The sequence below is a fragment of the Brachyhypopomus gauderio genome, chromosome 3, assembly GCF_052324685.1.
Source record: "Brachyhypopomus gauderio isolate BG-103 chromosome 3, BGAUD_0.2, whole genome shotgun sequence".
In the NCBI taxonomy this organism is placed as follows: Eukaryota; Metazoa; Chordata; class Actinopteri; order Gymnotiformes; family Hypopomidae; genus Brachyhypopomus; species Brachyhypopomus gauderio.
This window is the reverse complement of record NC_135213.1, coordinates 16,666,932-16,690,792: the sequence shown is the minus strand read 5'-3', so window position 1 is coordinate 16,690,792 and position 23,861 is coordinate 16,666,932. Positions and strand designations below refer to the sequence as shown.

At 40.4% G+C, this 23,861-nt stretch overlaps 1 protein-coding gene across 1 annotated transcript in view; it reads right to left on the bottom strand.

The window, feature by feature from the left end:
• LOC143509622 (calcium-activated potassium channel subunit alpha-1a-like) overlaps positions 1-23,861 on the bottom strand; it is a 59,661-nt gene that overhangs the window by 28,906 nt on the left and 6,894 nt on the right. Inside the window, exons 2-5 of the mRNA XM_076998475.1 lie at positions 19,099-19,260; positions 4,346-4,407; positions 3,001-3,094; positions 90-201 (exon numbers count right to left, since the gene is read on the bottom strand). Coding sequence (XP_076854590.1) covers positions 90-201; positions 3,001-3,094; positions 4,346-4,407; positions 19,099-19,260 — 430 coding nt within the window. The remainder of the gene's footprint in view (positions 1-89; positions 202-3,000; positions 3,095-4,345; positions 4,408-19,098; positions 19,261-23,861) is intronic.

Sequence of the window (23,861 nt, the reverse complement as noted above, 5' to 3'; positions counted from 1 at the left end):
CTAACAATATATAGACCTACTTGTATACAGCCAACAATATAGACTGATTTACAGGAATGAATTCATGAATTCGTATGATCAGCACTTACCCAACCAACTCCTGTTCAGGTACGCAGACACAAATACTGGTGGCACAGTGAAGAAGTCCACAATTGAATTCAACTCAAACCAGAACTTTAACTTATCATTAGCTGCGATGAACTGAACACACACACAGAGAGAGAGAGAGAGAGAGAGAGACAGAGAGAGAGAGAATGAGAAAATATATTATATATACCATTCATCAGTTTTGCAAACAAAGTGCTTCTCATTATATATATATCATATATGAAGGACCTCCTCTGTATGGTAGAAGACCCAAGCTTAAAGGAGAAAGATGGTAATTTTGTTTGTCAAGTTTATTTTTATCGATTCTGTCACGGTGAGGCGGCCCCCTACCGGCCGCCTCTGTCCACAGCGGCTGTTGTTGTTGTCTGGTGACGTCATGTGCATCCCTCAGGTGGGCGGAGCCCGTGATCCGTCTCACCTGAGGGTCGTTTGTTTGCCTATATATGTCTTGTCTTTGTACCAGTTGACCGCTGGTCATTATATCCTTAATTTGGAGATAGTGCACGGGTTTTAGGTTTGCACACTTTCTATTAAACCATCATTTTTCCCTGAGACTTGGCGTGATCGCTTCCTTTTCGTTGCTCACCCCTGCCCGTCACAGAATGACCAGCCACCCTTCGGAAGCCGCCGAGTCTCTTTTTCTTTCTCCTTCGTTCGTGGTCATGTCTCGTGGTAAGTGTTTGTCTGCGTGGTGTTTTGTGAAGAGTTCCGCCGTGCTTTTGTGTTGTGTTTGTGGTACGGCGTGGACCAGGGCTGTCTGCCCTGGGAAAACTCTTCGTGTCTGTTGTTTGTTTGCTTGTTTGAAGAGCTCCGCCGTGTCTGTGGCACGGCGAAGACCAGGGCGTCTTCCCTGGAAGGCTCTTCATGTTTCGTGTTTGTTAAAACGTGTGTTTGTCGACGGATGTGTGGATCAGTGTGCGTGCTCGTTATGTTTAATGTTGCGTGTTTTGTGTGTGTCGCGGTCGCCGCTCGTCACCGTCGCCTCACTCCCCGTGTGTCTTGTGTTAAATGTGGGGAGCGACTGCGACTCTGAGCGGCGCGCGTCACTGTGTGTTTATGTCGAGCGCGCATGTGTAGGTCCCGTCTGTCGGTCTGTGCACCGTTTTTGTTTGCTTGTCTAGTCTTTGCGTGTGTGTTTTGTCCTAGCGTGATGTCAACTGTTAAATGTAATTCCACCCATGCTCCTCCCCTTAAATGTGTGTTTGGGGGGGGACCGGCTGTGGTCCCGTGCCACTGGGTATGGCACGGAGGGCGTCTAAGGCGCGTTTGTGTTTGTTTGTATATATGTGTGTGTGTGTGAGGTTGTGTTCTTTGTGCAGGTGCTTCTCCTTGGCAGTGTTCCTGGACCTTGTGGGGGTCTCCACCTGGCAGGAGCCCCCTTGTGTTGTGGGGTGACCAGAGCCCGGTCGTGAAGAGCCCCTCCCTAGAGGGCTGGGGCCCCCGGATGTTTGGGGACCATGGGGCTCCGGTCTGAAAAGCTCCTGCTGGGGATGGAGATCTTTCCTCCTGCCCGGGGTGACCAGGAGGCCCTTGGGGCTGCTCCCTAGCCCGCGTCGGGGGTGCTCTGGGCCTCGGTCTCTGGCGCTCCTGGGTTGGGTGGAGGAGTCCACCTTGAGATGAGAGGCCCCGGGAGGGGTTGGCTCCCCAGGAGGCTGGGATAACCCCTAGCAGAAGGCAGGGGTCAGCTCTGGGAGGAGGTAGGTCCAGGAGGTGAAGTAGCTACGCCTTGGAGAGGTAGCCTGCACACCCACACACACACACAAGGGACGAGAGGAGCCGTAGGCCCTCGTCCTCACACCCGTGGGGCTTACCGGCTGAATGCCGGTTAGGGCGTGAGGGCCCTGTGACCGACTGGGGCATGGTTTTGTGTTGTTAACGGCCCAGTCGGTCACAGGGTCCCGCCCGGGGAGGTGAGCTGCCTAATGTTTTGTGTTTTATGTTTCAGCTCCCGGACGGCAGGAGGTGTGTTCCTGCCTGTCTCTGCCTTCCTGCCCCTTCATGTTTTGTGTGCAGCCACTGTGTGCCACACACCCAGTGGAGGGGAGTGCGGCTTGGTGGGGGTCTGTCACGGTGAGGCGGCCCCCTACCGGCCGCCTCTGTCCACAGCGGCTGTTGTTGTTGTTGTCTGGTGACGTCATGTGCGTCCCTCAGGTGGGCGGAGCCCGTGATCCGTCTCACCTGAGGGTCGTTTGTTTGCCTATATATGTCTTGTCTTTGTACCAGTTGACCGCTGGTCATTATATCCTTAATTTGGAGATAGTGCACGGGTTTTAGGTTTGCACACTTTCTATTAAACCATCATTTTTCCCTGAGACTTGGCGTGATCGCTTCCTTTTCGTTGCTCACTCCTGCCCGTCACAGATTCAAGTGACTTGAAAAGCTGTGCAAGTGAAACACTGATATAAAATGAAACAAGACAATCCTTATCTCTAAGATTTTCATCAAAACATCAGTCTGAATGATAATGCAACCAACAGCACATCTGTCTTTAGGTGTGTACAGTTCCATTTAGGTTGTGTAGAATCTGGATGTTGTGTTGGGTTGTGTTGTGTAAATGTTAATATACATGCTAACAGAACTTTAAAAATAAACATATAGAACTTACAAGTATAGTCAATGCTAACATAACAGCTCCTTAAGCCATGATACTTGATATAAAAATATATTTAAATGGTACAAGATCTATATGTGTCAGATCTATAAATACAAAGTTTAAAATTGAATATTATAAATACAAAGTTGCATTTAAATGGCCATAAATGAAAAATACTGAAAAGGAGCTATAATGCATTTTTTTCATCTCTTATTTTCTATCCAACATGCATGAAAGTCATATGAAATGTTATATTATCTTCTACTGAGTTTTTCATGTTTAATGTGATTGCTCCTTACACGAAGGCCAAAGTATACCAGGAAGAAGATGTTGAGTGCCATGTCGATCTGCAAGGTGAAGTCAGTGCTGATGTTTGGGCAGGTTTCTATAGGACTGTTAAAACAGGAACAGATAATTCAGACTGAAGACACTGATCTATCACTAAAATTGCTAGCAAAAAAAATTGCTATTCGTAAAATTGTTTAGGAATGGGAAATCGTGCACTCAAACCACGCAATAATTTCAGATGACTCACATTCATATTTTAAACATCTATGTATTTTAATAAACAGAACAGGAAATACCATATGACTTGCACATAAACATGCAAAAAATGAAGAGTCATTAAAACCATCACATTTATTGCTTAAATAGTGGTTCATTGATAAATTTGCTAATGATAATTAAGAAGAGTATTTTAAAGTCACAGACAGTAACATGCACCATATCACCTGCTTTACCACCTATGATGCGATTACTAAGACACTCTGGAACATAGAAAATACAGAAATACAGCAAACACAAAACCCATTCACTGACTGAATTCCATTGCAATTGAACAATAACTCTTGCCTGGAGCAGATTTAGGGCAGTGTTTGGTTTCTGGCTGGTGACTGATAGATCTCATGTGAATAGAAAGCATGCAGTGTCTTATTGCACACGCTGCTCATGCCAACAGAAACATCTTAGTGAGCTCCAGCCATAGAAGACAACCTTCATTAAAAATAAACATGGACTGCGGAGTATGGCCAAAGTCATTTCAGACAGCATCTCAACCCTGCCAACACTTTATACTATAAAAAACACATTGTCTGCACTTGAGTGGCAGTTGACATGAACTGAGATCAGGTTCCATGGATTTGACTGTTCTAAAGTCAGGTGCACTCCTTGGAGGAAAAGAGGTGTGCTAAGATCAGCCATTAAAGAGTATAACAAGATCCAATGACATGAAAGACCCAGCAAAACAGCCTTACTGTCTGCTCTATTACCACCCAGTTTAATCAGGGAGGTTTCATTATCTGATTTTCTGATTCAGTTCCATGTGTAATTTTAATGCTTAATGAGCAGACATCTACTTGAGGCCACATCACATCACATATCTCGCTATAGAACAGTCAAAAACAGAGGTCGCTCTTCCCCTCTTTGTTTTTCCCCAGGGGACCCTCAGGTACTCCATGTGGAATCTGGTCAAGTTCAGCAGTGACAATATGCAAACTTTGCAGTGACAATTTGAGACCTGAACTGTCCAAGGATGTCCCATGATTTTTGGCTAGGGCTCCAACAGACTCTAGAATTGCCACTGCCACCTGTCCACCCATGTCTCTAACCCTCCCTCTACCCACACCATACAACAGATGTACTCACTCTGAGGAGTCGATGAAGTAAAGGATAAGTCCTCCGATGCTGAGGATGAACACTAGCACCGCCTGCAGGAGAACAGGGAGCAGTACAAAAGCTTTACATGGCTATCACCACACATTTCCAGGTTTGAAGTGAAAGATAAATTACTGAAATGAATGGGCCAATCAGACAAGGATGCAGCATAAAATGAATGTTTAATGAAACAATATTATACATTACAAGGCTAAACAAATTAAGCTAAACTGATTAAAGTAAACTCAACTTTTAAAGTAAACTTAGCTAGCTTTGAAAAAGGCATTTCAATTACAATGTCAACTACAATAATTGTTTCAACCGGTAAATGCTCTCAATACATGGTCAGGGCTCCTTTTGCATGAATTACTGCATCAATGTGGCATGGCATAGAGGTGATTATCCTGTGGCACTTCTTTGGTGTTACAGAAGCCCAGGTTGCTTTGCTAGCAGCTTTCAACTTGTCTACACTGTCAATGCCACGCCGCATTGATGCCAGGCCACATTGTCATGCTGCATTGATGTAGTAATTTGTGCAAAAGTGAATTTACTGTACATCCTTTTCAGGTAGGCTAACATTTCTGAATTAAAAATATTTTTGTCAGTTGGTCTGAATATTCAAATTTTCTGAGAGAATAATTTGGGGTTTTCACTGACTGTATGCCATAATCATCAACATTAACACTTGGAAAAGATAACTCTGTTTGTCATGAATTTATATAATGTATGCGATTCACTTTTTGTATTGAATTGCTGAAATAAATTAACTTTTTGATGATATTCTAATTTATTGAGATGCACCTGTATATCCACCCCATCTCTCCAACCCATCCCCGTTATCGCTCTCTACACCTACACCACCCTATCTCTCTCTTTCCCTTTATCACACTACAGTTCACTGACTTCCTGATTTATGGTAATTCTGTCAGTAAATCTATTTCACTCTCCCAATACATTTCTGTCCTTCTATCTCTCTGTGGTACAGGGTATGTTGAAAGTCACAGTGGCTAATAAATGCTCACATAAAACTCAAAATCAATTTACCAGTAATCTTCATATTCCTTAATTACACACCAAAGGCCTGTGAAAGGGACTTCAATATATCGAGAGACAGGACTGCGGACCTACAGTCAGGAGAAGAGATCAGCCAAGACAGGAAGGAGAGAACAGGCAATGCAAAACAAAAGATGACTCACAAAGGACAATGGACAATGAATGGCAGAAATGATCAATAAGACAGCACTTGTAGACTTAGACGATGTAAGGCAGAAAAGAACAGACATGGAGATCAGTGTAGGCCAAAGGACACTACATACTGTAGCACAGGAGTGATCAGACAGGGTAGTCTGAAGGAGATTAGAATAGCCAGATCAGATAAGGAAGGAAAGGAAAGATAACATAAAGCAGTCCTGCACAGATCACAGACACCACTACCAGAAAGTTCAGACACTATATGATAAAGCAGTGTTGGAGTGCATAGCAGATCAGACCAGCAATGACAGATCAGATAATGATTATACAACAGACACTACTAATCTTTTACATAAATTAAGTATGTGTGGAGCAGGACAGGCGTGGCCTATCTGGGCCTGTTCCTATATTACACAAAGGCTACCGATGCACCTAGGCTTACATGCATAAAGGATGAGGCAGACAGTTGTTGTGAGGTAACACCATTCAAACTCACACATACACACTCCTTCAAAACAGCTGGATGTGTGAGAATGCTTTAGAGGCAGATAGGAAGAGAGACTGTATATGTGTGCCTGCACGCATGCATGTGGTGTATGATATGTATAGATATGAGTCTTTGGTTGCATGTTACCCCATGAGATAATAATAATAATAATCTTTATTTGTATAGCACCTTTCATACATACATGTAACTCAAAGTGCTTTACAGTATAAATAAAAGAAACATTAAAAGGAGATAAGACAAAAAGACAAAAGGAAAATGTTAAAAGAAATTAAAGATAAAAATATTAAAATAACAAAAAGTAAAAAAGTAAAGTAAATAAGATAATAAAAAGTAAAGTAAATAAGATAAAACTATTAAGATAGAGTTTCTTAACTAAAAGCGGATCTAAACAGGAATGTTTTGAGACTGCTCTTAAAACTATGCAGGGATGAAATGCCTCTGAGCTCTTCAGGAAGAGAATTCCAGAGCTTTGGGCCATAGTGGCTAAATCTTTAATCGGCTTTTAGGAATCACCAGTAGATTACTGTTTGAAGACCTGAGAGACCTGACTGGAACATATCTAACCATCATTTCACTCAGGTAAAGAGGGGCAAGACCATGAAGACATTTAAAAACCATGACTAGAACCTTAAAATCTATTCTAAAGCTGACAGGTAACCAGTGCAGTGAGTGGAGTGCAGGTGTAATATGATCTATCTTTCTCCTGCGGGTCAGAACACTTGCAGCCGCGTTCTGAACTCGCTGTAGGTGCGAAATAGAGCTCTTTGGAAGAGCAGATAGAACAGCGTTACAATAATCTAGCCTTGATGTGATAAATGCATGGACAAGTTTTTCACTGTCAGCAGGAGAGAGCATATCTCGGACCTTAGCGATGTTTCGAAGGTGAAAATAAGCTGTCTGGCATTCAGATTCATTTGATTTAAATAAGTCTGGACATCATTCCTTTGTGAATCACTGCCAATAACAAGAACCTCTGTCTTCTGTTTATTTAACTGCAGAAAATTGTCAGACATCCATGTCTGTATATCATCTATGCAGTCAAACAGTGAGCAAATTGATTTTAGGGCTTTAGGTTCTAGCGAAATATAAAGTTGAGTGTCATCTGCATATTGATGATAACTAATACCATGTTTATTAATGATGTGTGGTAACGGAAGCATATATAGGTTGAATAGTAACGGCCCAAGAATTGATCCTTGGGGGACGCCACAAGTTATTTTTTGACGTGTGGAGGAAGAGGTACCTAATGCTACATAGTAATCACGCCCAGTTTGGTACGATCTAAACCAGTCTAAGACTAAGCCACTAAGGCCTACCCAGCTCTGTAGTCAATCAAGAAGTATTTCATGATCAACGGTGTCAAAAGCGGCGCTTAAATCTAGCAGAAAAAGGACTGAGAGTTTGCCTGCATCCTTATTCAATCTCAAGCCATTTACTACCTTAACTAGGGCTGTTTCAGTGCTGTGGAGAGCTCTGAAACCAGATTGAAAAGTGTCATTTATTTGATTTACTTTGACATAGTCATTCAACTGGATTGACACTACTTTTTCAATTATTTTGCTAAGAAAGAAAAGGTTAGATATAGGTCGATAATTATTAAGAATTGTGGGATCAAGATTTCTGTTCTTTAATAGTGGTTTAACCAGGGGCGAGGCTAGGGTATTTTTAGTGGTGCTAGAGCACCACCGTGAAGTTGCTCAGCACCCCCTGGCTCAACACATTTTTTAAATATTATATTATGCAAAAACCTTGCTCTGCACCTGCGCAATACTTTGGTATTGTGCCTCTGTGAGCACTGGGGGCTGGGCACCCCTAAAGACCAGATCCTAAAATCGCCCCTGGGTTTAACCATTGCAGTTTTAAGAATTTTAGGGAATTCACCCAATTGCAGAGACTGATTAACAATCGTTAGAACTTCATTTGCTAATGAGCTCAGAACCTGCTTGAAAAAGCATGTTGGTAAAGGGTCCAGTTCACAAGTAGAGGATTTTAGTGATGAGATCACATCAAGTAGTGTTACCATGTCAACTTCTTGGAAATAAGACATTAAAGTTAGGCTGAGTAACTGATGTAAGGGTTGATGGTCTATTAGTGCTTGTTGCTATGTTCTGCCTTATACTAGTAATCTTGTCCCTAAAAAATATAGCAAACTCCTCACATTTTTCAACTGAAACAGTCTCAGGGAAGCCACAGGAGGTGGGGTTTACTAGCTGATCTATGCTTCTGAACAAGACAGCCGAGTTATTATTGGATGAATTGATTAAGGTAGAGAAGTAGTTTTTCCTTGCTGATTTCACTTCACTGTTGTAATTCTGCAATGTTGTTTTATAAATATCAAAATGTACTTGCAATTTTGACTTTCACCAACGTCTCTCAGCCTGCCTACAATCTTGCCTAAATTTTACAATAGATGGAGTGTTTCTCCATGGCATCTTAATTTTACCAGAGATTATTTTAGTTACCTTTGGTGCCACAGCATCAATACAGTTCCTAACTCTGTGTGTGAATGTTTCAACTAGCTCATCCCCATTTTCTGAGAGGGGAGGGAGGGACTGTATCATGTCTGTGAAGGCCACGACACTGCCAGCACTGAGATAACGCTTGGTTATTGTGCGCTTTTCACTGAGTGTTCTAGTAGATAATGACATATTGAAAAATACACCAAAATGGTCAGAGATTGCAACATCAGTAATTTCAGTATTATTAACCTCTATACATTTAGAAATGATCAAATCTAAAATGTGGCCATGCTTATGAGTTGGGCCTGATACATGCTGTATGAGATCAAAAGAGTTAAGCATCCTCATGAATTCTGAAGTGATTGTATTTGTGGATATATCCATGTGAATATTAAAATCCCCAGTAATTAAAACATAATCAAAATCAATTAAAATCCTTGAAAGCATTTCTTCAAAATCTTCAAGAAAATCTGCATGTAGTCTGGGAGGATGATAGATAACAATCAAAAGAACTGAATAAGTACTGTTGAGTTGTACTGCCAGATATTCAAACGTAGGATGTTCCCCTAATGAGATCTGCTTACAGCGGAATGCTTTATAGTAAAAATATGCAACACCGCCACCTCTCTTATTTACCCTGGAGACATTAAAATAGTTAAAGTCGGGAGGCGAAGCTTCATTTAGCACTATTGCTCCATTGCTATCAAGCCAAGTCTCTGTTAGAAAAAGAAAGTCCAGACAGTAATCTTCAATTAATTTAGCTATTATAAAAGACTTGTTTGTGAGTGAGCGGACGTTTAGTAAGGAGACTTTGAAGACTTGATGTGTTTGATCAGCATCGCTTACATCACTTGTGCATTTCACTGGGATCAAATTTTGTTTGTTACAATGTTTTGTACCCTTATGTTTTCTTCTGATTACATTTTTATTTCGATTCTGAGAGCCATGCCACCGGCTATTTAAAATAACTGGAATGTAGCACTGACTAGGAGCATGGGTTCCAGTGTGTCAGACCTAAGAATTCACTGAGTGTGCAGGAGAAGTAGGTGAGTTCCTACAAGACTGCAGACTGTAGTGTTGCAGAACCTCTTCAACCTCCTGGAGTTTACCTCTGAGACTGTGGACAGATTCTCTGACAGGAGATGGTGGGCTCCTTTGACTGACATTACTGACGTTACTGCTGGCGGTTGGGTGCAGATTCCGCATGTGAGTGATTCCATACATTAGATTATCCACAAGCATTTGAGTCCCAGCCCTGTTAGGGTGAAGCTGATTTAAAAAGCTCAGGACGCCTCCAAAAGATGTTGAAATTGTCAATGAAGTTTACCTTCTGATGAGCACAGGCTGTAGTGAGCCAGCTGTTTAGAGCCAGCAGTCTGGTAAAGTGACCACTGCCTCGACGTGCAGTTGGTATCGGTCCAGAAATGAACACTTCACACCGGGAAAACTCCAGAATGTCGAGCAGATGGTTAAAATCCTGTTTCAGAATCTCAGACTGTTGTGTGTAAACATCGCTAGAGCCGACATGTACAATCAGTCTTTCCGTAGCTGGATGGTCATGCAATATGTGTGGAATCATGGGTATCACTTCACAGACAGTAACACGAGGAAAGCAAAAGGCCTTAATACTGTTGCTCCATACATCTCTGATGACTGAGCCCAATTAGCAGCGTTTTGGGCTGTGGCGGTGTTCCTCGTCTTCTTTCACCGTTAATGCCTCGGCGGCTAACATGGTTACCACCCCGATGGCCAACATGGTTACCACCCCGATGGCCAGCATGGTTACCACCCCGATGGCCAGCATGGTTACCACCCCGATGGCCAACATGGTTAGCATCCCAATGGCTAACCCTCTTAGCATGCTTGTTAGCATGCTGCTGGCTAACACAGTTGGCAGCCTGGTGGTTGGTCCGCGAATGGCCAGAGTTATTTGCATGCTTAGCAGCCAGACTGGAGTCGGATCTCTGATGCTGATTGGGGTGTGCTTGATGTCCTTGATGTCCTGGAGAGGGAGGCAGTTTGTTGTGATGAGACTGTTCAGTTTCTGCTACTTCAGTTGAGGCGAGAGCTTCATATCTGTTATCGAGAAGAATGTTCTGTTCTCGAGATTGCTGCTTGCCACCGCTGCTGTGCTGGTTTCTGCTACGTTCCTTCCCCCGAACAAGACTCCAGCCCTTATCATTGTTGTTGTTAACGGGATTAGGAGTTGAGGCCAAGATGAGCTTAGGCTTTGCCCCCAGTACATCCCAGCGACAATCGTCTCTTTCTTTGCCAGTCACAGGGACGGTTTTGTCAGCAGTTTGTGTGGCAAGAATCGAGTCCAGATATTCTTCCTCCTCCCTTATAGAATGTAAGGTATGGATTCTTTCCTGAAGTTCTGCAACCCTCTGAGACAGTTTGATACACTCAGAGCAAATAGATGATATGGAAGCATGAGCCATAATCGCAAAAGCACCGGGCACAAGGCTCAAATATCCAAGTTAAAAATCCAAAGTGCAAAAATAACACCCAATAAGTTCTGGCAGGTATTTCACAGCTGAAAACAATATCAGCTGCTGATAAAACAGTGCACAAAAACCACTCACAAGGATGAGGCGCAAAAAAGAGTTCACTCGCAGTGTCGGACTGTCGGAATGTAAAAAATGCTAAATTATCCTTTATAGATGAATGTAAAAAAGCTTACCAAGTGAAGTAATGAGTAATGGATCCTTTTAACTTGTAAAAATAACTTTAACTTTTAGATATAACTCAAATAAATGAAAGAACAGGCAGAGCTGAGAGAAAAGCGTATGTACAGGAGGAAAGCAGGAAGTGGAAGACTTGACCTTGTAACAAGCAGGGCTTGGTTGCAGGAGTATGGATAGTCGTCTCACACACACACACACACACACACACACACACACACACACACAGGTCTAAAGTCAGAGGCCTAAGCTTTCATGAAGTTCCAAGCCATCTGCAGGCTCTCTTAGGTACCCAACACCTGACCTCACTTTTCTATTTCACATATAAAGTATAAAACAGAGAAGGTAACAGCTCCATCACCAGCAGAGTCCACGACTACAGCTGCAGTTCAATAAAGAACTGAATGATGTTCAAGGTCCTGAAGAACAAGGTCTCACTTTAATAGACATTAAAAACAGCAACACATATAGTGCTTGGAGAACACAACCCATCCAGCTCATAATCGCAAAACCAGCCCTCTCTTCTCGTGTTGGCCATGCACAATTCCTAGTGAGAAAAGAGTTATAGCACCTGCTCTGGGAGAACCCTGAACAAAGGCTTACTAAAGACAGATTATAATATTTTTTGCTAAAAAAATCACATTATAATCACATTTATTACATTATATTATAAATACACCTACTGTATTTGCAATTTACACTACCGTTCAAAAGTTTGGGGTCACCTAGACAATTTTGTGTTTTCCCTGAAATCTCATACATTTATCAAATGAGTTGCAAAATGAATAGAAATATAGTCCAGACATTGACAAGGTAGAAAAAATGTTTTTTTTTTTTAATTTGAAAAAATTTTCTACTTTAAACTTTGCTTTCGTCAAAGAATGCTCCCTTAGCAGCAATTACAGCATTGCAGACCTTTGGCATTCTAGCTGTTAATTTGCTGAGGTAATCTGGAGAAATTTCACCCCATGCTTCCAGGAGCCGCTCCTACAAGTTTGATTGGGTTGATGGGCACTTTTTTCGTACCATACGGTCAAGCTGCTCCCACAACAGCTCAATGGGGTTGAGATCTGGTGACTGCGCTGGCCACTCCATTACTGATAAAACACCAGCTGCCTGATTCTTCTCTAAATAGTTTGTGCATAATTTGGAGGTGTGCTTTGGGTCATTCTCCTGTTGCAGGATGAAATTGGCTCCAATCAAGCGCTGTCCACAGGGTATGGCATGGTGCTGCAAAATGGAGTGATAGCCTTCCTTATTCAAAATCCCTTTTACCTTGTACAAATCTCCCACTTTACCAGCACCAAAACAACCCTAGACCATCACATTACCTCCACCATGTTTGACAGATGGTGTCAGGCACTCATCCAGCATCTTTTCAGTTGTTCTACGTCTCACAAATGTTCGTCTGTGTGATCCAAACACCTCAAACTTTGATTCGTCTGTCCATAACACTTTTTTTACAGGTGGCATCATTGGTGGTTACCAGGCAGGGTAACTGAGTGATTGGGAATTTCACCCTCGGCCAATTTCACCAGGTGGCCGTGCATAACTGTGGGCCTACGAGCACACAGTTCGCATAAAACCAGTGAGAATGAAGGTCGCGCTCTGTGTGTTTGTTGTTCTAGAGAGCGTGGGTGAGGTAAATCTGTTGTAATTATCTTAATAGTTTTATTTACTTTACTTTTTTATTATATTGTTTACTTTACTTTTTTACATTTTATGTTATTTTACTTTAATTTCTTCTAACATTTCCTTTTTATCTTCTCCTTTTTATGTTTCTTTTATTTATACTGTAAAGCACTTTGAGTTGCATGTATGTATGAAACGTGCTATACAAATAAAGATTATTATTATTATTATTATTATTACACAGTTAGCAAACACAATGTACCATTACAACACTGGAGGAATGGTTGTTGGAAATGGGTCTCCATACATCTATGTAGATATTGCATTAAAAAACGTTTACAGCTAGAATAGTCATTTACCACAATGATAATGTATAGTGTATTTTTGATGCATTTAATGTTAGCTAAATAAAAAAAAAAAAAACTTTTTTTTCAAAAATAAGAACATTACTAAGTGACCCCAAACTTTTGAACGGTAGTGTAAACTGTGATACCGTTTTAATTTGTGTCTTAAAAAATACCATTTGCCATTACCAAATAGTCTGTATTAGCTCACATTTCCAGCAACATCTATTTTAGCCATGCCAGTTTCTACTTCAGCATTTTTATTTGTGGTATAGCTCAGAGACGGGTTTGTGAAAAGCACTTGTGCAAAGGCAGTTCACATCTTTGCTCACGAGTGTTCACATCTTCCCTATTTGCTGACATACATGGGTAGAGGTGGGCGATATAATATCGTTCACAAAAATACCGGTACATTTCTTTATTCGATAGAATTTCGCTATATCGCGACATTATGACGCAAGGACGCAGGTTGTGCGTGCAGCGCGCAAAATAAACATGGCCAACAGCGGAGAGAGCAGCAGTGCTCACATTGTGAATGATTTAGTTCCTAAACGAGGAGCTACATCAGTAGTGTGGAAGTATTTCATGAACAGTTCACATTCAAAGTTCACAATTTTAATTATGAACTAGTTGAAAGTTCAGTTCATTTGACTTTTTGTCGTGAGATATTCACATACTTTTTTCACGATTTGGCTGTTGCGCAATCAAGGGGCGGACACAAATGCGAAGTAGATAGTACAATCTCATTAGATTTTATTTCACATCTTACATTTGCAGACGACACGCGAGTGGACCGCGAATGACGTGGCATGATGAATAGAGAACTAACGCTTAATACACTAAAAGGCAGCGGAAATGACAAGGGCACAAAACTAGACCAAACACAAGAGTACAACTAATTGTTACATACACTGACATGAACAAACACACGAGAAGCAAGTAACGGCCATACATGAACATGAAGTCTAACAGAACATACATGTATTGCCAGGCACGATATCACGTTAGAGAACGCGGAGACCAAACATGAACTGAAAACCTAAAACACTACGAACCTGAAAATGGAACAGAGACTTTAACCATACACAAACACGAAGCTAATCAAAACCACGAATCACAGATAAGGCATGAATACCGTGCACACCCAACTAGGAAATAAAGAAACGACAATGATCCCCGAAGGTATAGTCTGGACATAGGCTATATATACACACCAACTAGGAGATAAAGAAACGACAATGATCCCTGAAGGTATAGTCTGGACATATACACACCAACTAGGAGATAAAGAAACGACAATGATCCCTCAAGGTATAGTCTGGACATAGGCAACACACACACACACTTGTAAAACTAAGACGAGCTAACACGGAACAGCTGAAACAGAGGGGCGTAACAAGAACAAGGAAAACATAAAAACGACGAGACTAGAAGGGGGCGGAGCCAGACGTGACAAGTACAAGCTAGAAATCACTATACGTTCTTATAAGTGCTATGCCTACCCCGCTCTGCTGCAATTCATCACGGGTAACGTCGTGCGGAAGCCATTATGTTATTAACTAGCCAGTATGTTAACCATTCTCATGCGGACACTACGTTGCCCACAATGCATTGCCCACACAACGTCAAAACCATTTCTGTCTGGTGATGCATGATTTAAGCGCTAGTTTTCTTAATAAAATTGCATGTTTTCAAATGTTGCTCGTCTCTCCATTCTGCTAAAACTCACCCTTGACACATACATATTATTAATAAAAGATCTAAAAATTGATAAAATCAATAGTGGTAAATAAAAAACCTCAGATTATGTCTATTTACCATGACAAAATCCTTAAAAAAAGATTCTCTTGCCTCCTTACTTTTATACAAAATTAATAACAATGAATTATATTGGTACAGTATTTTTCTGCATTTCCTTTTATTTCATATACATTTTTTATGATAATACTTTTGTATTTTTACATAACATTTTTAATGTAAGACTACCTTTACAGTGTTGTAATAAAACTGAAGGATGTGAATATTTCCTCCACCACTGATGCCAACATGTGAACTAACATGCCTTGGTTATATAATATTATAGTTACATGCTATTTTTATCATGTTTATAATTCTGTTTATTATTACAATTTGTCAAATTCCTTAAGACAAGCCAGCTCTGTGAAAGAGGTTTAAATCAGGGTATCTGCACATTTTTTTATCTCAAATTCAATGACTTTTAAGACCTTTTTAATACCTCTCACAAGAAAAAATAATACTATTACTGGGGATGCAGGTGTGTTCAGGGGGGGTGGGGGGGTGTGGCGAACGAAAATTGTTGACGTTGTTGAGGCTGTATACTCCAACTCTAGGAATCTAGCACTAGGACCCTGGAGCGGTTATTTTCTGCATGGTCCTAGCGCTAGATTCGGCAAAGTTCACATCGCGCCAGAACTACTGAACAACACACACTTATAATAATTTAATGCCTCCCCTCATAAAATTCCAGACATTTTAAGACATTTTTAGGCCTTGAATATGGAAAACTAAATTTAAGACATTTTAAGACTTTTTAAGGACCCGCGGGTACCCTGTTAAATAAACAGGATATAAAATAAAATAAAATAAACCTGGATTTCCCTAAACATGCCCTAACCCAAGATGTGATGATAAAATGCTAATCCCTGATTAGCATTTTAAATGATGCCCAGGTTCCTGAAGCATCAACAGCAACATACAACCTAGACACACATAATGAGGAAAGTCTGGCTAAAAGTGACACAGATAAAAGATGGCCAAAAGACACACACCCAATTTATGAGGAACTTCAGTAAAAACAGCTGTAACAGCTGTTGTGTGAGAAGCTGCTAACCTGTAACAGCGGTGCTTCCATACTGAAAACAAGCAGAAAGGGAATAAAATGAGGCAGGAGAGGGAAGCAGCTGTGCCATCCCCGAATATCCCAGCAAGCTCAGCCATATTCACCATAACCTGACTAGAAGTGACACCAAGAAACACATGCTGCTGAAATTATATGGACTTTAGTCAGTCTCTCCCTACTTACACTCTTCCCGCCCCAAAATTTCATCATCTGCTGTATACCAGAGAAGGCATTATATACAAGAAATGGTGTTACATATCAGAGATTGTGCTATATATACCAGAGATGGTGCTATATAGCACAGATGGTGCTATATACCAGAAACGGTGCTATATATACCAGAGACGGTGCTATATTTACCAGAGACAGTGCTATATATACCAGAGATTGCAGCTCCTAATATGCTGCTCCTATTTCAGATCTTTGCACTGCTCAAATACCAAAAGACTGGGTATTGTCCAACCTGTCGATCTATGGTGACCAAAGTAACCCAAACTGCTTAACTCGCTAGTTTAATTTATCTAAATGACAAAAATGTTATATCTGGCAATGTTCATTCATGCAATGTTTATGTTACTGCTGTTTTAAAGGTCTTAAAATAATATTTTGTCTGCACTGGATGCTAAACCATGTAGATACTCTCCTGGCTAGTCTTTACTGTGCTTGATCTTGTTCCTATTTAGATCTTGTTGGCTTCAAATATTCACTTTGAGAGACAATTAATGTGTACTCTTCATTCATACAGTGGAATGCGAAAGTTTGGGCACCCTTGTTAATTTTCCTCATTTACCTTTATAAATCATTGAATGTTTGGATAAAAAAAATAGTTATATATCATATAGGGGACAAACAGTGATATTTGAGAGGTGAAACTAAGTTTATATGATTTACAGAAAGTGTGCAATAATTGTCTAAACAAAAATAGGCAGGTGCATACGTTTGGGCACTGTTGTCATTTTATTGATTTCAAAACCTTTAGAACTAATTATTGGAACTCAAATTTGGTTTGGTAAGTTCAGTGACCCTTGACCTCCATACAGAGGTGACTCCAATTATGAGAAAGGGTAGTTAAGGGTGGCAATTGTATGTTTTTCTCCTCTTTGCATCTTCTCTGAAGAGTCGCAGCATGGGAGATTCAAAACAACTTTCAAATGACCTGAAAACAAAGATAGTTCACCGTCTGTCACGTTGTGGGGTGGCCCCCTGCCGGTCGCCCCCGTTTACAGCGGCAGCTGTCCTGTTTTGGTCATGTGATGTTCGTCCCTCAGGTGGGCGGGACCCGTGATCCGTCTCACCTGAGGGTCATTTGTTCGTCTATATATGTCTTGTCTTTGTACCAGTTGACTGCTGGTTATTATGTCCTTAATCTGGAACAATGTCACAGGTTTTTGGTTTGCGCACTTTCAATTAAACCATCCTCTTTCCCTGAGACTTGGCGTGATCGTTTCCTTTTTAGTTGCTCACCCTGCCCGTCACACCGTCATGATTTAGGGGAAGGATACAGAACCATGTTCTGAAATCAGAGATTTCAGCTTTCAGTCTCCAGTGTGAGAAACATTGTGAGAAAATGGAAGAAGACAGGTACAGTTCAAGTCAAGGCTTGAAGTGGCAGACCAAGCAAAATCTCGAATAAACAGAAGCGAAGGATGTTGAGAACAGTTAGAGTCAACCCACAGACCAGCACCAAAGACCTACATCATCATCTTGCTACTGATGGGGTCACTGTGCATCGTTCAACTATTCGGTGCACTTTACACAAGGAGATGCTGTATGGAAGAGTGATGCAGAGGAAGCCTTTTCTCGACCCACATCACAAACAGAGCTGCTTGAGGTATGCTAAAGCACATTTGGACGAGCCAGCTTGAATGAACTAGAGATGTTTTGTAAAGAAGAATGGTCTAAAATACCTTCAGCCACAATCTAGACTCTCATTAGAAGCTATAGGAAGCGTTTAGAGGCTGTTATTTTTGCGAAAAGGAGGATCTACAAAATATTAAGGGATTTTTTTTTTTTGGGTGCCCAAACTTATGCACCTGCCTATTTTTGTTTAGACAATTATTGCACACTTTCTGTAAATCATATAAACTTCATTTCACTTCTCAAATATCACTGTTTATCCCCTATATGATATACTTAACTGAATTTTTTAATCCAAACATTCATTGATTTATAAAGTTAAATCAGGAAAATTAACAAGGGTGCCCAAACTTTTGCATCCCACTGTATATAGTCCATGGGTAAAGGTTGCATAGTGCAACTGTAACTGTAGTGTAATTTTATAGTAAACAGGCCCTCCTTACATATTTGTCATAATGTACACTGGTTTGTGTTTTTTGTCTGACTGTTCTAGGTCAGACTCCAGGGTATTTAAAACTATTAGAGCCAGCATCTGTTAAATATTACACTAGGTAATATTTACATTCAACTTATTGTTCCAAATGCAAATACTTTGTATGGCTCGACTCCATTTCAGTTGCTGCTACATATAATTGGAACACAATACTCAAACTGGGATCACTCATTTCAATTTTGTATTTCGAATTTATTAAGAAAAATGTTGATATGTTGATATGTTTCTTTTCTAATTTGGAAACCTTATGTGCATTATCTATGTGTGTGTTGCTCAGCACACATTACAGGTCTGTCCAAATGCCTTCTCGCTTTACTGCTGGTATCAGATTAGCTTGGAGCTTCACACAACCCACAATTAGGACATTACAAGGATGACAAATTGGACACTTTCTCATTCTTAACATTTCTTGTTTTGTGAAATATTTATAGAGCAACATCAAAATGATTCACTTTCAGGATTCGGATTTCATTGCATCACATTGTCCATTTAAAAAGTATTGTTTTTATTTATGTTTTGTAGAAAATCTAAAGAATGATTATATGCTGATACTGTGTCAAAGCAAAAGAAAAAGGCCAAAACGTACAGAGAGAGAGAGAGAGAGAGAGAGAGAGAGAGAGAAAGAGAGAGAGAGGAAATCAGAGAGCTTACAGTAGTTATCTAGGAATTATGCTAATTATGTAGGCTCTGTAGAGGTCAAAAGAGGCGGGACTCACCAGCAGACGCCCTGTCTTGTTCTGTGCACAGATGATGACCCCCGCCCAGTCCTTCACTGAGGTCATCCAGTCAACTGTCAGTTCCTCATCTTGGTTTTGCCCTTCTGTGCTCTCACCTGGACGTTTAGCAACCTCAGTAGAGTCAATAACACCCTGAACCTCCTATGCACGCACAAACACACACACACATTTACAGTATGTTCAAAATTCTACATTGTTCTAACCAACAAAACACATAAAATGTCAAGTATTAAGCATGATTGAAAGTTAATTTTTTTTGTCATTATGACAAACTTCCAAGCTTCAAGCTCCAAAATGATGACAGGAAATGTTTAATGCATAATGCTGCTGTATAATAACATCCTTAGCTATTAGTGGATGAGGGAGAGCAGTGTTTCTGTTGCCTGCATCTGGGGGACACAGTTCTGTCCTCCTCAGATGGGCAGAGGGACTTGTGCTCTCAAATGTTCTCATTCAAAATACTAGGCACTTTATAGACACTGCATCTCATGAAGACAGCAATGGGGGAGATGCAGGTCACCAGTGCCATTACAGTAAATTACAGTAAATCATACATTTCATCATTACAGTAAAATTTCAATGTCAATTTATTTGTAAATTGGAGTTCAGAGAGATAAATTGGAGCTAAGCCATTTAGTGCTTTATAAACATACAAAAGAATCTTAAAATCTACTCTAAAACAGACGGGAAGCCAATACAGGTGAGATGTGCTCACATTTACGTGTTTTGGTCAAAAGACGGGCAATAGCATTTTGAACCAGCTGCAGCCGTGAGATGGAGGTCTGACCAACACCTGCATAAAGCCCATTACAATATTCCAGTCTAGATTAAATAAAAGCATGTATAACCCTCTCAAAATCAGTAAAATTTAAGTACGGCTTAAATTTTGACTTTAAAAGCCTCAACTGAAAGAAACTGGATTAAATGACAGAGTTAATCTGTCTATCTAACTTAAGATCATGGTCTATTGTCACGCCAAGATTTTTTACATTAAGTTTTACATAAGGCACTCAAATAATCCAAATTTCCACAGGGGGCCTCACTGGAACTACTGCACCCATACTCAAATAGCAGCCTGCGGGCTATAGCGGGCTATCTATTTCTGGCCTGCGAGCTGTTTTGAAAAGTGTTTTTTTTAGGAATCTTTTTTTTTCAATTGCGCTATCCGCTCTTATTTTGAAATCGCGATCTCAAGACGATGCCGGGGATTGCCTTTATGGCAACAAAAAACAGGTAGCAGACGCCCAAATGCGTCGTGCCCCCCCCCCCCCCCCCCCCCCCCAACCTAACCGGCCCCTTCAGTGATTGAAAAAATAAAATGTGGCCCGTCATCATTTCTATTTGAGTACCGCTGAACTGCTGGGTCTAAAAATCACTACTTCTGTTTTACTTTCACTTAGCTTTAAAAAATTTTTACGTCATGCAAGATTTAATGTCCTAAAGACAATCTAACAGCTTCTTTAAGGAGTTTTTCCTCTTTGATTAAGAGGCAAATAAATTTGGGTATCATCAGCATATATATGAAAAGAGATACCATATCTCCTTAGAATAGACGCTAAGGGAAGCACATACAAAGAAAATAAAACAGGCCCAAGAATGGACCCTTGGGGAACCTCACATTTGAGAGGTCCTGTATATGATACAATATCCCCAAGACAAACTGAAAAGCTTCTTCCTGATAAATATGACCTAAACCACTCCAGAGCAGTATTCCAACACATTTCTCCAACCGAGCCAAAAGGATGCCATAGTCCACTGTATCAAACGCAGCTGAAAGGTCTAAAAGCATGAGAATGGCAGAATCCCCCATGTCAGTATTTAATGAAAGATCGTTAAAAATTCTTAAAAGTGCAGATTCAGTAGAAAGAAGTGGTTTAAACCCAGACTGGAAAGTCTCCAGGATACTGTTTTGATCCAAAAAATCTTGTAGCTGCAAAAGGACAACCTTCTCCAGAACTTTAGAGAGAAATGGTAGCCTGGAAATGGGTCTAAAATGAGAGAGCATTTTTGGATCTATATTGGATTAAATCTACCTCATCTTCATAATCTGGAACCCACTTAAAAAACACAAACAAAAAAAACATCTGAAAGGACTTGCGTTACCAGCAAGGCTAGTGATGTCAAGACAGGTAACAGTAACATTACCAAGGTGAAGCAGTAATCCAAAGACAAGATTCAGGTTAACTGGCTTAGAAGATAATCCTCGGCTTGAGCTCATAAATAGTGAAATGACGCTTCATTTGTAAAATGGGCAGTGCTCCACCTTTTACCAGGCGATGTTACAAAATGTCAATTTTAAGTCACCACTCAGATACAGTTTCTCATAAAGCTGCCTTAAAACTTAAAGCATGAGGTAGATTCAGGAACAGGGTATATACAGAGATTCTTAAGTTGAATTTAATACCTTTTTAATACCTACAAAATATTTTTGAATACCAGCATGACTTAAAGCGGCGACTGAAGTGGCCTCTTGGTTATTGCTAACCTCTTGCCTAAACCAGTCTTTAAACAGGCAAAAAAATGGGTGGGTGGGGGGGGGGGGGGGGGGGGGGGGGGGTTTATAACAGGTGATGGCATGGGGATACGGCAATTACCATTACGCAAGGGCGTTAGGAGAGGGTTTGACATGGGGGACGACGACACATTTGCTATTAAATCAAAGCCCACCCTATCCTCTAAAATATTTATATAAACTGATTCCACTGTAGGTAAGGTAGTTAATCACTGTATGTATAGTGACATAGAACATTTGTGGAATTACGGTAAATTGCAAATAATAAACAAAATACAACATGATGGATTGTTGTCCACAAACTTAAAATAAATTATGCATGCAATGTATGGATTATATTCAGATATAACCAAAAAACTTCTCTCTGCCTCAGAGGATGAAACATATACTACTAAAAGCAACCTGACCAGAGCTTCCACTTGCCCAAATAATCCATGTACCTCTGAAGGCAAAGCACGAATGATCTCTGCAGCTTCTGCACTGTTACTGTATCTTTGTACCAGTACTCTCCTAATAAGGTGATACATAATATTTAAAATAATACAACAACAGGTTTGATGATTATTATTATTATTTCTAAACTCTGTTGTATACTTAAATTATTTCCACTCTTTAAAAAAAAAAACTCAGGAGTGTGTCCTGTGGTTTTATTTTTTTTCTTTGGTGGCATGCTGAAATGAAATGACAAAAAATATATGTTAAGGTTTCCTGACTAGACAAGACTAACATTAATGTTGGACAGTAAGGCTGTGTCCCAGACAGCACACTCTGGAACATTACATACTGCACTACTGAAAGCACTTCAAACCATGGTGTCCTTTTATTTATTCGTTTGTTTATTTGTTTTATTTATTATTTTTTATTTTTTACACATTAAGTGTAGTAGCAGTCTGCAGTTTGGGACGTGGCCAGAGAGTAATGTAACTTTACGTTTCAGAGAGCTTTCTGACAAGCGTTAATATAAAAGTTAGCTAACCCAAACCCTCCTAGTCTGTTACCATAACCAGTGGCGGACTTAGCAATTTGGGGGCTCAAGGCGAATTTAGCTAGGGGGCCCATCAACATTAATATGTGAGAAATAAGTTAAGCCAGGTTCACACTACACGATTTTAGGCTGGTTTTTCAGTCGCCGACTGTTTTTTGTAGATCGCTGACAGAAACTGTGGTCGGAGGCAAATCGGCGATCACTCGGCGCTCGCTCAGTCGTGTAGTGTGAACTAGGCTTGTCACAATACTAAGAATTACAACTTCAATACGATACTTAAAAAAATATTGAAATTCGATACCATTTTCGATACCAAAGTCAGATACGGTGCTAATTTCCGTTTTAAAGCCTTTTTATTTTTTTTTATAAACAAACAAATGTATGTTGCTTTGTGGTTGAAAATGCTTGAAATTGTAACTTCATTTCACAACAAATATCTGTCTGACTGAACAGTCCTTTTGTGTTAACAAATACGAGCATCTTGTAATTACAGGATGAAACATGAGAGAACGTGAAGACGTTACGATTGGGCGTTTTGAAAATAAACAACCATTAAATAATGTGATAAAAAAGCGAATAATTTCGAGTATATGTATAAATATTTAACTTATCCCAACAAACATGCGACGTCAGAAAGACGTTAAAATCAAGTCTGTATCACGTCGGTCAGTCCAGACCCATTTTTGCACATCTGGTGGACGTTCAAAACTGGTTCTAAATCTGACAGTATGACTAGGACCTTAACCTTTTAACTTAACATGAACGTCTATGACGAGTTTTCTATCTGAACGTCTGACTAGGACCTTTATTGGATGTCAGGACGTGCAAAAACTGCAACTGAACGGCAGTAATAGACGTTTAAAAAAGACGTCGCTAAAACTTTCATTCTGGCTTTTCAGTGGACGTTTTTTGAACGTCTGACAAAGTGTCTTTGCTCGTGCTGGGAAATATTGAAATGGACCTTGAAAGTGACATACAAGTGTTTGAATTCCACAAGGTGTATGAACCCTGCAAACATGATTTTGTTCATCGCGCTGAAGCGCGGCGCAGGCGAGGTCGTGCACCTCTCGAATTTTGTAACTTCGCGCGTGCCACGCCTCAGCGCAATGAACAAAGTCATGTTTGCAGGGTTCAATTCTAGCGCTTGTACCAATATTTCCCAGCACGTTAAACTTAATTAAGTTAAATATTTATACATATACTCGAAATGATTCAAAATATTTTTTTAATCACATTATTTAATGG